This window comes from Eptatretus burgeri, chromosome 3, assembly GCF_056783735.1.
Source record: "Eptatretus burgeri isolate ZD-2024b chromosome 3, Ebu_testis_v1, whole genome shotgun sequence".
Classification (NCBI taxonomy): Eukaryota; Metazoa; Chordata; class Myxini; order Myxiniformes; family Myxinidae; genus Eptatretus; species Eptatretus burgeri.
This window is the reverse complement of record NC_140963.1, coordinates 145,395,045-145,410,044: the sequence shown is the minus strand read 5'-3', so window position 1 is coordinate 145,410,044 and position 15,000 is coordinate 145,395,045. Positions and strand designations below refer to the sequence as shown.

The window sequence follows — 15,000 nt, the reverse complement described above, 5'->3', positions numbered from 1 at the left end:
GCAACCAGGATGCTGTTTTCCATGTCGTAGCACAATTCTGTATATACCTTCTTGTTGGGTGCATATTGTGCTCACTTGCACTCTTGTTACTGATTACAATATACAAATACATATATTGCTTTAAAATTATTTTGATCAGACTTCACTGCAATGCTTTATAAAAAATATTAATTATTCGACTCGTCTTTTAAAAACGATAAATGTATAAACAGGCGAGCATTGGGTGGCTTTGACACCAACTCTCTGGTTATTATTAAATGGAAAACAAATTAATAAAATGTACAATTTTTTTTTTACTGTCGGTTTTGTCAAGTTTAGTTCGAGTTCAAAGTGGAGACAGCTTTGCATTTTGAAATGCTTTCTCATTTGCATTTTTTTTTTCTTTTTGCATGATATTCACATTATTGAGCTTTCAACTAAGACTTTTCCTTTTTTCCAGATATGACATTCACTCATGAAGGAAACAAAACATTTATTGACAACATGGTGAACTTTGAAAAGATGGTATGTGTGTTGTCAACTCTTTATTTGGTTTGCAAATCATGTTTATTTCATCATCATGACTGACAAAAATACCCCTTACCTTGTCCTCATATGTTTTAGAACATGATTGCCAATACTGTGGGAACTGTGCGTTTCTGCCGGAGTCACCCGTTCAGTGAGTACACCACCATTAGTTAGAAGAGTATTAACTTTTCTTAACTTAACTCGTGGGTTTGTTCAAAAATTCTCAACTAATGAATATGAAATTTGTTAAAAATAAATTAAAAATGTAGAAAATAGTTTGTATAGGAGATGATTATTTAGAACACAATTGCCCATCCCCCTGGACTCGATATGATTTTAGAATTTCTTTAGAACATGATTGTCTTCAACAAGCACAAGACCCAAATTTTTTCTGTAAGGCCCACTTGGCTACGCCTGTATGGGTTTGAGGGTTGTGGAGTCACGCTGAAACCTGAATGAATCCTGTCCAGGTTCCTCCTGATGACTCCATCTTTGATCTTTACTTCTTTGGGTTCCTTCTTGGTCTTCCATTTTGTTATGTTTTTACCATATCCTGATGCTGTGTGGATATGAATTTTAGAAATATTGGGCTTTGACCTTGGAATATACTGAGACAAAGCTGTGGACTGTGCTTCCCCACTGACACACCTCTGGTAGCTTGTACATGTTGCTGCATTTGAGCCTGGGGAGTAACTGGTTGTATTGCAGTTTCTTGAATTACTTTGGTTAAGGTCCAGATGCAGATGTGGCCTATCAGTGTGATACAAAACAAACTGTTCAGCTTGGTGGAGGTATGCACTCTTCCAAGTGCCATTCTCATATTATTTGAACTCCTGGCATTTTTTTTACCTTTGCAAGAGGAAATTTGAATTAACAGTTGGGTAGCGGCATAACAACTGAGTACAACCGACAATGGAAAAGAAGAGAGAGAAGGCGGGGAAACACTGAGATTTTCAAGGGTTAATGGAGGGTAACAAAGACCATGGATGACAAGAGCTGGTGACGAACTGCCGTAGGGAACAGTCAGAAAGAACGGGCACTGGAAGGACGCTCCATAGAGAGAAGTGAGGAACAAAGGACTTGAGGTGTCCAGTCAACCTTGATTTTGGAACTTTAGAAGTGCGTGCATCCTGGAGTTGCTGGGAAGGTCAGAGGGCTGAGAGCAGAGGGAGAAGTATATAAAAAAAAAATTTTAAACTTTTTTTTTCAGTGATTATTTTTTTCATGCCTGCCCTTACCAATTATATTGTCTGTGTTAGTCATTAAATCTTTAGCATCCCTTTTGTTGGATTGTGCCCAACTTCTTGTTCTTCTGATGAAATTCCTCCATGAGCCCCAATCAAAAGCAAGAGAACAAATGTATGCATGCATGCACATTGCACCCGTTGATTTATGTTATTGGAACTCCTCTTCTTCTTCTTTTGGCTGCTCCCGTTAGGGGTCGCCACAGCAGATCAACCGTCTCCATTTTGCTCTATCCTCCACATCTTCCATTGACACTCCAACCGCCTGCATGTCCGCCCTCACCGCATCCATGTACCTCTTCTTTGGCCTTCCTCTTCTCCTCCTGCCTGGCGGCTCCATCCTCAGCATCCTTCTCCCGATATACTCCGCTTCCCTCCTGTGCACATGTCCAAACCACCTCAATGTCGCCTCTCTCACTTTGTCTCCAAACCGTCCTACCTGCGCTGTCCCTCAAATATATTCATTCCTTATCCTGTCCATCCTCGTCACTCCCAACGAGAATCGCAGCATCTTTAACTCTGCCACCTCCAGCTCCGCTTCCTGTCTTTTTGTTAGCGCCACCGCCTCCAAACCATACAACATAGCTGGTCTCACTACCGTCTTATATACTTTCCCCTTCACTCTTGCAGCTACCCTTCTGTCACAAATCACTCCTGCAACTCTTCTCCACCCACTCTCTCCTGCCTGCACTCTCTACTTCACTTCTCTCTACCACACTCTCCGTTACTTTGGACAGTTGATCCCAAGTATTTAAACCCATCCCCCTTCCCCACCTCAACTCCTTGCAACTGCACCATACCACCACCCTCCCTCTCATTTACGCACATGTACTCCGTCTTACTCCGACTGAGTATCATTCCCCTTTTCTCCAGTGCATACCTCCACCTCTCGAGGCTCGCCTCAGCCTGCTCCCTACTCTCTCTACAGATCATGTTGTCATCCACGAACATCATAGTCCATGGAGACTCCAATCTGATCTCGTCCGTCAACCTGTCCATCACCATTGCAAACAGGAAAGGGCTCAGAGTCGATCCTTGGTGCAATCCCACTTTAACCTTAAAGCAGTCCTTCATTCCTACCGCACACCTCACCACTGTCACACTGTGCTCAGACATATCCTGCACGATCCTCACATATTTCTCCACCACTCCCGACTTCCTCATACAATGCCACAACTCCTCTCTTGGCACCCTATCATAAGCTTTCTCGAAATCCACAAACACACAATGTAACTCCTTCTGGCCTTCCCAAGACTTCTCCATCAACATTCTCAAAGCAAACATCGCATCAGTGGTGCTCTTTCCTGGCATTAACCCATATTGCTGCTCACAAATCCTCACCTCTCCTCTTAACCTAGTTTTCACTACTCTTTCCCACAACTTCATGGTGTGGCTTAACAACTTTATCCCTCTGTAATTTCCACAGCTCTGCACATCACCCTTGTTCTTGAAAATCGGAACCAGTACACTTGATCTCCACTCCTCCGGCATTCTCTCACTTTCCAAGATTTTATGAAACAATCTGGTTAACAACCCCACTGCCATCTCTCCTTAGCACTTCCATGCTTCCACTGGTATATCATCTGGGCCAACCGCCTTTCCACTTTTCATCCTCTTCATAGCAGTCCTCACTTCATCCTTGCTGATCCATCCCACTTCCTGATTCACTATCTCCACCTCTTCCAACCTTTTCTCTCTCATTTTCTTCATTCATCAGCTCTTCAAAGTACTTCATCCACCTTCTCAACACACTCTCCTTGCTCGTCAGCACATTCCCATTTGCGTCCTTTATCACCCTAACCTGCAGCACATCCTTCCAGCTCTGTCTTACCAATCGGTATGAATCCTTTTCCCCTTCCTTTGTATCCAAATTCTCATACAGCTCATCATATGCCTTTTTCTTAGCCTTTGCCACCTCTCTCTTTGCCTTTCGCCACCACTCCTTGAACTCCTGCCAACTTTCTTCATCTCTCTAACGATCCCACTTCTTTTTCACCAACCCCTTCTTCCTTATACTTTCCTGTACTTCCTCGTTCCACCACCAAGTCTCCTTATCTTCCGTCCTCTGTCCAGATGTCACACCATGTACCTTCCAAGCTATCTCCCTCACCACTTCTGCTGTAGTTGCCCAATATATCTCGAAATAAATATATATATATATATATATATATATATATATATATATATATATATATATATATATATATATATATATATGTCTCTGTCTATAATCTATAATCAATAATCTATTGTCTCTGTCTCTGTCTATAATCTATAATCTATTGTCTCTGTCTCTGTCTATAATCTATAATCTATTGTCTCTGTCTCTGTCTATAATCTCTAAGCTATTGTCTGTCTATAATCTATAATCTACAATCTATTGTCTCTGTCTCTGTCTCTGTCTATAATCTATTGTCTCTGTCTCTGTCTCTGTCTATAATCTATAATCTCTGTCTCTGTATAAATCTATAATCTCTGTCTCTGTATAAATCTATAATCTCTGTCTCTATGTCTCTGTCTCTATCTCTAATGTCTATGTCTATGTCTCTATCTCTGTCTATATCTCCATCTCCATGTCGATGTCGCTGTCTCTATCTCTAATGTCTCTATATCTCTAATGTCTATGTCTCTGTCTCTGTCTCTATGTCTTTATCTCTAATGTCTATGTCTCTGTCTATGTGTCTGTCTCTGTCTCAATCTATAGTCTCGGTCTCTGTCTCTGTTTCTGTCTCTAATCTCTATGTCTCTGTCTATGTGTCTGTCTCTGTCTCAATCTATAGTCTCGGTCTCTGTCTCTGTTTCTGTCTCTAATCTCTATGTCTCTGTCTCTGTCTCTATCTCTAATGTCTATGTCTATGCCTCTGTCTATGTGTCTGTCTCTGTCTCTCTCCCTGTCTCTCTCTGTCTCTGTCTCTATCTCTGTCTGTCTCTATCTATAATTTATAATCTTTGTCTCTGTCTCTATATGTCTCTGTCTCTGTCGATAATCTATAATCTATAATCTATTGTCTCTGTCTCTGTCTATGCCTATGCCTATGTCTAAATCTATAATCTCTGTCTATGTCTCTTTCTATGCCTATGTCTCTGTCTCAATCTATAACCTATAGTCTGTCTCTGTCTATATCTCTAATCTCTATCTCTATGTCTCTATCTCTCATGTCTATGTCTCTGTCTCTCTCTGTCTCTGTCTATATCTCTATCTCCATCTCTATCTCTAATGTCTATGTCTCTGTCTCTATCTCTATGTCGATGTCTCTGTCTCTGTCTATGTCTCTCTCTCCATCTCTGTCTCTATCTCTAATGTCTATGTCTATTTCTCTGTTTCTGTCTCTGTCTATGTCTCTCGCTCAATCTATAGTCTCTGTCTCTGTCTCTGTGTCTGTCTATGTGTCTGTCTTTGTCTCTATCTCTGTCTCTATATGTCTCTGTCTCTGTCTATAATCTATTGTCTCTGTCTCTGTCTCTGTCGCCGTCTCTGTGTCAGTCTCAGTCTCAATGTCAGTGTCTCTCCATCTCTGTCTCTCTGTCCCAGTCTCTGTGTCAGTCTCAGTCTCTGTGTCAGTCTCAGTCTCTGTGTCAGTCTCAGTCTCTGTGTCAGTCTATGTCTCTGTGTCAGTGCCTCTCTGTCTCTCTGTCTGTCTCTGTGTCAGTCTCAGTCTCTGTGGCAGTCTCTGTGTCAGTGCCAGTCTCAGTGTCAGTGCCAGTCTCAGTGTCAGTGCCAGTCTCAGTGTCAGTGTCAGTCTCTGTGTCAGTCTCAGTCTCAGTCTCTGTGTCAGTGTCACTGCCAGTCTCAGTCTCTGTGTCAGTCTCAGTCTATGTGTCAGTCTCTGTGTCAGTCTCAGTCTATGTGTCAGTCTCAGTCTATGTGTCAGTCTCTGTGTCAGTCTCAGTCTATGTGTCAGTCTCAGTCTATGTGTCAGTCTCAGTCTCTGTGTCAGTCTGTCTCTGTGTCAGTCTCTGTCTCACTGTCAGTCTCAGTGTCAGTCTCAGTGTCTGTGTCAGTCTCAGTCTGTGTGTCAGTGTCTGTGTCAGTCTCAGTCTATGTGTCAGTCTCTGTGTTAGTCTCAGTCTCTGTCTCTGTGTCAGTCTGTCTCTGTGTCAGTCTCAGTCCCTGTGTGTCAGTCTCAGTCCCTGTGTGTCAGTCTCAGTCTCTGTGTGTCAGTCTCAATCTCTGTGTGTCAGTCTCAGTCTCTGTGTCAGTCTCAGTCGCAGTGTCAGTTTCTGTGTCACTCTCAGTCTCTGTGTCAGTCTAAGTCTCTGTGTCAGTCTCAGTCTCAGTGTCAGTCTCAGTCTCAGTGTCGGTTTCTGTCTCAGTCTCTGTGTCAGTCTCAGTCTGTGTCAGTCTCAGTCTCTGTGTCAGTCTCAGTCTATTTGTTAGTCTCAGTCTCTGTGTCAGTCTCAGTGTCAGTCTTAGTCTATGTGTCATTCTCAGTCTCTGTGTCAGTCTGTCTCTGTGTCAGTCTGTCTCTGTGTCAGTCTGTCTCTGTGTCAGTCTGTCTCTGTGTCAGTCTGTCTCTGTGTCAGTCTGTCTCTGTGTCAGTCTGTCTCTGTGTCAGTCTGTCTCTGTGTCAGTCTGTCTCTGTGTCAGTCTGTCTCTGTGTCAGTCTCAGTATCAGTCTCTGTGTCATTGTCAGTCTCTGTGTCAGTCTTAGTCTCTGTGTCAGTCTCAGTCTCTGTGTCAGTCTCTGTGTCAGTCTCAGTCTCTGTCTCAGTCTATTTGTCAGTCTCAGTCTATTAGTCAGTCTCAGTCTCTATGTCAGTCTGAGTGTCAGTCTCAGTATCTGTGTCAGTCTCAGTCTCTCTGTCAGTCTCAGTCTCTGTGTCAGTCTCAGTCTCTGTGTCAGTCTCAGTCTCTGTGTCAGTCTCAGTCTCTGTGTCAGTCTCAGTCTCAGTGTCAGTCTCTGTGTCAGTCTCAGTGTCTGTGTCAGTCTCAGTGTCTGTGTCAATCTCACTGTCAGTCTCAGTCTCTGTGTCAGTCTCAGTCTCTGTGTCAGTCTCAGTCTCTGTGTCAGTCTCCGTCTCAGTGCCTCTCTGTCTCTATGTCTCAGTCTCTGTGTCAGTCTCAGTCTCTGTGGCAGTCTCTGTGTCAGTGCCAGTCTCAGTGTCAGTCTCTGTGTCAGTTTCTGTGTCAGTCTCAATCTGTGTGTCAGTCTCTGTGTCAGTCTCAGTCTATGTGTCAGTCTCTGTGTCAGTCTCAGTCTATGTGTCAGTTTCTGTGTTACTCTCAGTCTCTGTGTCAGTCTCACTGTCAGTCTCAGTCTCAGTCTCTGTGTCAGTCTCAGTCTCTGTGTCAGTCTCAGTATCTGTGTCAGTCTCAGTCTCTGTGTCAGTCTCTGTGTCAGTCTCAGTGTCAGTCTCAGTGTCTGTGTCAGTCTCAGTGTCTGTGTCAATCTCACTGTCAGTCTCAGTCTCAGTCTCTGTGTCAGTCTCAGTCTCTGTGTCAGTCTCAGTCTCTGTGTCAGTGCCAGTCTCTGTGTCAGTGCCAGTCTCTGTGTCAGTGCCAGTCTCAGTGTCAGTGCCAGTCTCAGTGTCAGTGCCAGTCTCAGTGTCAGTGCCAGTGTCAGTGTCAGTCTCTGTGTCAGTGTCAGTCTCTGTGTCAGTGTCAGTCTCTGTCTCTGTGTCAGTGTCAGTCTCTGTGTCAGTGTCAGTCTCTGTGTCAGTGTCAGTCTCTGTGTCAGTGTCAGTCTCTGTGTCAGTGTCAGTCTCTGTGTCAGTCTCAGTCTCTGTGTCAGTCTCAGTCTCTGTGTCAGTCTGTCTCTGTGTGTCAGTCTCAGTCTCTGTGTGTCAGTCTCAGTCTCTGTGTGTCAGTCTCAGTCTCTGTGTGTCAGTCTCAGTCTCTGTGTGTCAGTCTCAGTCTCTGTGTGTCAGTCTCAGTTTCTGTGTCAGTGTCAGTCTCTGTGTCAGTCTCAGTCTCTGTGTCAGTCTCAGTCTCTGTGTCAGTCTCAGTCTCTGTGTCAGTCTCAGTCGCAGTGTCAGTTTCTGTGTCACTCTCAGTCTCTGTGTCAGTCTAAGTCTCTGTGTCAGTCTCAGTCTCTGTGTCAGTCTCAGTCTCTGTGTCAGTCTCAGTCTCTGTGTCAGTCTCAGTCTATTTGTTAGTCTCAGTCTCTGTGTCAGTCTCAGTGTCAGTCTTAGTCTATGTGTCATTCTCAGTCTCTGTGTCAGTCTGTCTCTGTGTCAGTCTGTCTCTGTGTCAGTCTCAGTATCAGTCTCTGTGTCATTGTCAGTCTCTGTGTCAGTCTTAGTCTCTGTGTCAGTCTCAGTCTCTGTGTCAGTCTCTGTGTCAGTCTCAGTCTCTGTCTCAGTCTATTAGTCAGTCTCAGTCTCTATGTCAGTCTGAGTGTCAGTCTCAGTATCTGTGTCAGTCTCAGTCTCTGTGTCAGTCTCAGTCTCTGTGTCAGTCTCAGTCTCTGTGTCAGTCTCAGTCTCTGTGTCAGTGTCAGTCTCTGTGTCAGTCTCAGTGTCTGTGTCAGTCTCAGTGTCTGTGTCAATCTCACTGTCAGTCTCAGTCTCAGTCTCTGTGTCAGTCTCAGTCTCTGTGTCAGTGTCAGTCTCTGTGTCAGTGTCAGTGTCAGTCTCTGTGTCAGTGTCAGTGTCAGTCTCTGTCTCTGTGTCAGTGTCAGTCTCAGTCTCTGTGTCAGTCTCAGTCTCCATCTCTGTGTCAGTCTCTGTGTCAGTCTCAGTCTCTGTGTCAGTGTCAGTCTCTGTGTCAGTGTCAGTCTCTGTGTCAGTGTCAGTCTCTGTGTCAGTGTCAGTCTCTGTGTCAGTGTCAGTCTCTGTGTCAGTGTCAGTCTCTGTGTCAGTCTCAGTCTCTGTGTCAGTCTGTCTCTGTGTCAGTCTCTGTCTCACTGTCAGTCTCAGTGTCAGTCTCAGTGTCTGTGTCAGTCTCAGTGTCAGTCTCAGTGTCTGTGTCAGTCTCAGTCTGTGTGTCAGTGTCTGTGTCAGTCTCAGTCTATGTGTCAGTCTCTGTGTCAGTCTCAGTCTCTGTGTCTGTCTCTGTGTCAGTCTGTCTCTGTGTGTCAGTCTCAGTCTCTGTGTCATTGTCAGTCTCGTCAGTCAGTCTGTGTGTCAGTCTCAGTCTCTGTGTGTCAGTCTCAGTCTCTGTGTGTCAGTCTCAGTCTCTGTGTGTCAGTCTCAGTCTCTGTGTGTCAGTCTCAGTTTCTGTGTCAGTGTCAGTCTCTGTGTCAGTCTCTGTGTCAGTCTCAGTGTCAGTCTCAGTGTCAGTCTCAGTGTCTGTGTCAGTCTCAGTGTCTGTGTCAATCTCACTGTCAGTCTCAGTCTCAGTCTCTGTGTCAGTCTCAGTCTCTGTGTCAGTCTCAGTCTCTGTGTCAGTGCCAGTCTCAGTGTCAGTGCCAGTCTCAGTGTCAGTCTCAGTGTCTGTGTCAGTCTCAGTCTGTGTGTCAGTGTCTGTGTCAGTCTCAGTCTATGTGTCAGTCTCTGTGTCAGTCTCAGTCTCTGTGTCTGTCTCTGTGTCAGTCTGTCTCTGTGTGTCAGTCTCAGTCTCTGTGTGTCAGTCTCAGTCTCTGTGTGTCAGTCTCAGTCTCTGTGTGTCAGTCTCAGTCTCTGTGTGTCAGTCTCAGTCTCTGTGTGTCAGTCTCAGTTTCTGTGTCAGTGTCAGTCTCTGTGTCAGTCTCTGTGTCAGTCTCAGTGTCAGTCTCAGTGTCAGTCTCAGTGTCTGTGTCAGTCTCAGTGTCTGTGTCAATCTCACTGTCAGTCTCAGTCTCAGTCTCTGTGTCAGTCTCAGTCTCTGTGTCAGTCTCAGTCTCTGTGTCAGTGCCAGTCTCAGTGTCAGTGCCAGTCTCAGTGTCAGTGCCAGTGTCAGTGTCAGTCTCTGTGTCAGTGTCAGTCTCTGTGTCAGTGTCAGTCTCTGTCTCTGTGTCAGTGTCAGTCTCTGTGTCAGTGTCAGTCTCTGTGTCAGTGTCACTCTCTGTGTCAGTCTCAGTCTCTGTGTCAGTCTCAGTCTCTGTGTCAGTCTGTCTCTGTGTCAGTCTCTGTCTCACTGTCAGTCTCAGTGTCAGTCTCAGTGTCTGTGTCAGTCTCAGTCTGTGTGTCAGTGTCTGTGTCAGTCTCAGTCTATGTGTCAGTCTCTGTGTCAGTCTCAGTCTCTGTGTCTGTCTCTGTGTCAGTCTGTCTCTGTGTCAGTCTCAGTCTCTGTGTGTCAGTCTCAGTCTCTGTGTGTCAGTCTCAGTCTCTGTGTGTCAGTCTCAGTCTCTGTGTGTCAGTCTCAGTTTCTGTGTCAGTGTCAGTCTCTGTGTCAGTCTCAGTCTCTGTGTCAGTCTCAGTCTCTGTGTCAGTCTCAGTCTCTGTGTCAGTCTCAGTCGCAGTGTCAGTTTCTGTGTCACTCTCAGTCTCTGTGTCAGTCTAAGTCTCTGTGTCAGTCTCAGTCTCAGTGTCAGTCTCAGTCTCAGTGTCAGTTTCTGTCTCAGTCTCTGTGTCAGTCTCAGTCTCTGTGTCAGTCTCAGTCTATTTGTTAGTCTCAGTCTCTGTGTCAGTCTCAGTGTCAGTCTTAGTCTATGTGTCATTCTCAGTCTCTGTGTCAGTCTGTCTCTGTGTCAGTCTGTCTCTGTGTCAGTCTCAGTATCAGTCTCTGTGTCATTGTCAGTCTCTGTGTCAGTCTTAGTCTCTGTGTCAGTCTCAGTCTCTGTGTCAGTCTCTGTGTCAGTCTCAGTCTCTGTCTCAGTCTATTTGTCAGTCTCAGTCTATTAGTCAGTCTCAGTCTCTATGTCAGTCTGAGTGTCAGTCTCAGTATCTGTGTCAGTCTCAGTCTCTGTGTCAGTCTCAGTCTCTGTGTCAGTCTCAGTCTCTGTGTCAGTCTCAGTCTCTGTGTCAGTGTCAGTCTCTGTGTCAGTCTCAGTGTCTGTGTCAGTCTCAGTGTCTGTGTCAATCTCACTGTCAGTCTCAGTCTCTGTGTCAGTCTCAGTCTCTGTGTCAGTGTCAGTCTCTGTGTCAGTGTCAGTGTCAGTCTCTGTGTCAGTGTCAGTGTCAGTCTCTGTCTCTGTGTCAGTGTCAGTCTCAGTCTCTGTGTCAGTCTCAGTCTCCATCTCTGTGTCAGTCTCTGTGTCAGTGTCAGTCTCTGTGTCAGTGTCAGTCTCTGTGTCAGTGTCAGTCTCTGTGTCAGTGTCAGTCTCTGTGTCAGTGTCAGTCTCTGTGTCAGTGTCAGTCTCTGTGTCAGTGTCAGTCTCTGTGTCAGTCTCAGTCTCTGTGTCAGTCTCAGTCTCTGTGTCAGTCTGTCTCTGTGTCAGTCTCTGTCTCACTGTCAGTCTCAGTGTCAGTCTCAGTGTCTGTGTCAGTCTCAGTCTGTGTGTCAGTGTCTGTGTCAGTCTCAGTCTATGTGTCAGTCTCTGTGTCTGTCTCTGTGTCAGTCTGTCTCTGTGTCAGTCTCAGTCTCTGTGTGTCAGTCTCAGTCTCTGTGTGTCAGTCTCAGTCTCTGTGTGTCAGTCTCAGTCTCTGTGTGTCAGTCTCAGTCTCTGTGTGTCAGTCTCAGTCTCTGTGTGTCAGTCTCAGTTTCTGTGTCAGTGTCAGTCTCTGTGTCAGTCTCAGTCTCTGTGTCAGTCTCAGTCTCTGTGTCAGTCTCAGTCGCAGTGTCAGTTTCTGTGTCACTCTCAGTCTCTGTGTCAGTCTAAGTCTCTGTGTCAGTCTCAGTCTCAGTGTCAGTCTCAGTCTCAGTGTCAGTTTCTGTCTCAGTCTCTGTGTCAGTCTCAGTCTGTGTCAGTCTCAGTCTCTGTGTCAGTCTCAGTCTATTTGTTAGTCTCAGTCTCTGTGTCAGTCTCAGTGTCAGTCTCAGTCTATGTGTCATTCTCAGTCTCTGTGTCAGTCTCAGTCTCTGTGTCAGTCTCAGTCTCTGTGTCAGTGTCAGTCTCTGTGTCAGTCTCAGTGTCTGTGTCAGTCTCAGTGTCTGTGTCAATCTCACTGTCAGTCTCAGTCTCTGTGTCAGTCTCAGTCTCTGTGTCAGTGTCAGTCTCTGTGTCAGTGTCAGTGTCAGTCTCTGTGTCAGTGTCAGTGTCAGTCTCTGTCTCTGTGTCAGTGTCAGTCTCAGTCTCTGTGTCAGTCTCAGTCTCCATCTCTGTGTCAGTCTCTGTGTCAGTGTCAGTCTCTGTGTCAGTGTCAGTCTCTGTGTCAGTGTCAGTCTCTGTGTCAGTGTCAGTCTCTGTGTCAGTGTCAGTCTCTGTGTCAGTGTCAGTCTCTGTGTCAGTGTCAGTCTCTGTGTCAGTCTCAGTCTCTGTGTCAGTCTCAGTCTCTGTGTCAGTCTGTCTCTGTGTCAGTCTCTGTCTCACTGTCAGTCTCAGTGTCAGTCTCAGTGTCTGTGTCAGTCTCAGTCTGTGTCAGTCTCAGTCTATGTGTCAGTCTCTGTGTCTGTCTCTGTGTCAGTCTGTCTCTGTGTCAGTCTCAGTCTCTGTGTGTCAGTCTCAGTCTCTGTGTGTCAGTCTCAGTCTCTGTGTGTCAGTCTCAGTCTCTGTGTGTCAGTCTCAGTCTCTGTGTGTCAGTCTCAGTCTCTGTGTGTCAGTCTCAGTTTCTGTGTCAGTGTCAGTCTCTGTGTCAGTCTCAGTCTCTGTGTCAGTCTCAGTCTCTGTGTCAGTCTCAGTCGCAGTGTCAGTTTCTGTGTCACTCTCAGTCTCTGTGTCAGTCTAAGTCTCTGTGTCAGTCTCAGTCTCAGTGTCAGTCTCAGTCTCAGTGTCAGTTTCTGTCTCAGTCTCTGTGTCAGTCTCAGTCTGTGTCAGTCTCAGTCTCTGTGTCAGTCTCAGTCTATTTGTTAGTCTCAGTCTCTGTGTCAGTCTCAGTGTCAGTCTTAGTCTATGTGTCATTCTCAGTCTCTGTGTCAGTCTATCTCTGTGTCAGTCTGTCTCTGTGTCAGTCTGTCTCTGTGTCAGTCTCAGTATCAGTCTCTGTGTCATTGTCAGTCTCTGTGTCAGTCTTAGTCTCTGTGTCAGTCTCAGTCTCTGTGTCAGTCTCTGTGTCAGTCTCAGTCTCTGTCTCAGTCTATTTGTCAGTCTCAGTCTATTAGTCAGTCTCAGTCTCTATGTCAGTCTGAGTGTCAGTCTCAGTATCTGTGTCAGTCTCAGTCTCTGTGTCAGTCTCTGTGTCAGTCTCTGTGTCAGTCTCTGTGTCAGTCTCTGTGTCAGTCTCTGTGTCAGTCTCTGTGTCAGTCTCTGTGTCAGTCTCTGTGTCAGTCTCTGTTTCAGTCTCTGTTTCAGTCTCAGTCTCTGTGTCAGTCTCAGTCTCCGTCTCTGTGCCAGTCTCAGTCTCTGTGTCAGTCTCTGTGTCAGTCTCAGTCTATAATCTATGTCTCTTTCTCTGTGTCTGTCTCTGTCTGTCTATAATATATAATCTCTGTGTCTGTCTCTGTCTGTCTATAATATATAATCTCTGTCTCTGTCTCTGTCTATGTCTATAATATATAATCTCTGTCTATGTCTCTGTCTCTGTCGATATCTCGTCTCTGTATGTCTCCGTCTCCATATATGTATATATGTGTATATATATATATATATATATATATATATATATATATATATGTGTATATATATATGTGTATATATATATATATATATATGTGTATATATATATATATATATATATATATATATATATATATATATATATATATATATATATATATATATATATATTTCTATATATATATCTATATATATATATATATATATATATATATGTGTATATATATATATATATATATATATATATATATATATATATATATATATATATATATATATATATATATATATATCTATTTCTGCCAATATCTATATCTATAACAAACCCAATAGGGCTTGAACTCAGGACCTTTTGGATCCCAAGCCGTTGCCCTAACCACTGTGCCAACACCAGGCTGCCTTATGTTTTTGGAACATAACATAACCTCATGTTATTGGAACATAGTCACATTATTTTTAGTTTTTGCCTAAGCTTTGGAAGTTTATATTGAAATGACCTTTAATTGACTGGATGTTGTTTCATTGTCCTGTCCTTTTTTTTTTCACCACCAGACCCAGACCAGTCACTTGTGGTGAAAAATGAACTTGAGGTGCGCAGTTACGTGCGCCAGCTTCACATTATTGACAACCAACGAGCACTTTCACAACTGTCCAACAAACTAGAACCTCGACGTGTCTAATCACCATTGAAACCTTTGATCAAACTTTCCTGTCACAAAATCATCTCTGGGACATTTTGGCCTGCTAAAATCCAATAACAGTTTTGGTTTTCTAAGCACATTATTTTCTTTTGACTGGACATCCAGAGTGGCTCGCAGAAAGTTCATTATTTTTCAAAAGCACTAATTTATACTTTTTAAAATCGACAGGGGTTGGTGCTTGTGACTTCATGCCAGGCTGAGCTGCAGGCCTGCCTTTCTGGTGCTACGTAGCAATTGCAGAATACGTTTTCGCACAAAAAGCTATTGCTGTGCTCTTGTTTATTGTCTCAAACGCAGAGGCCTTTTAGCCTTTTGCAACTTTGCTCTTTGGCCAGGTATTCAGACTGTGATGGACACGTCAATACCAAGTCAGTGTGTCCTTTCATCACCACATGATGACTTCCCATGAATCAGATATAATGTTCAAAGAGTGAGCATCCAATTAATATTTTTCTTCACAAGAATTCATAATTAAATTATGCATTGGTGGTGACACTGAAAACTCACTGGCATCGTTTTGGATATCAATTTTAGAAATATTGGGCTTTGACCTTGGGATATATTGAGACAAAGCTGTATACATTTATATAGGATTCATCTTTTTTACAAATACTGTATGAATCAAAGCTAAATTGAATGAGATGTTCACAAGTAATAACCAGAAACTACCACCCAAAAAGGTAATTAGGCAATGGTCATGTAAAATTTAAACCTGTGAAAATCCAAGTCTTGGACAGCAATATTTATGCATGGGTGGCCTTATGCGCAGGGCAAAAGCATTCATATTATATTTGTGAAAAAGGCATGAGTTAAGCCAAAGGACACTGAATACAAGGATTGTGAAACACAAAAACCTTAATGTGCAAATGTAGAAATTAAGAAGAGGGAAAACAAGTAAAGTCAATAATTTTTTTTAAAGCAGAAAGATGAGAGATAAATGTACCCTCTGCATTTATTGGCATGGTGAATAAACAAGAATCATGAATTTGAATGAGAGAAAACCTCAACCAAAATGAATCGTCAATTCAGGGATAGATCTCCAAAGGGACCACCACCCCATTGATTAATAGGTCAGTCAAATAACAGAATACATCG

General features: G+C 44.1%; 1 protein-coding gene across 19 annotated transcripts in view; it reads left to right on the top strand.

Annotated features, from left to right (window-relative positions):
- The window catches only part of RAPGEF4 (Rap guanine nucleotide exchange factor 4), a 342,806-nt gene that overhangs the window by 326,958 nt on the left and 848 nt on the right, over positions 1-15,000 (top strand). For all 19 annotated transcript variants that reach the window (XM_085876078.1, XM_085876076.1, XM_085876077.1 and 16 more), the window contains 3 exons: positions 440-504; positions 604-658; positions 13,757-15,000. The exon at positions 13,757-15,000 is cut by the window's right edge and continues 848 nt beyond it. In XM_085876078.1, coding sequence (XP_085732204.1) covers positions 440-504; positions 604-658; positions 13,757-13,884 — 248 coding nt within the window. In that variant the 3' untranslated portion in view covers positions 13,885-15,000. The remainder of the gene's footprint in view (positions 1-439; positions 505-603; positions 659-13,756) is intronic.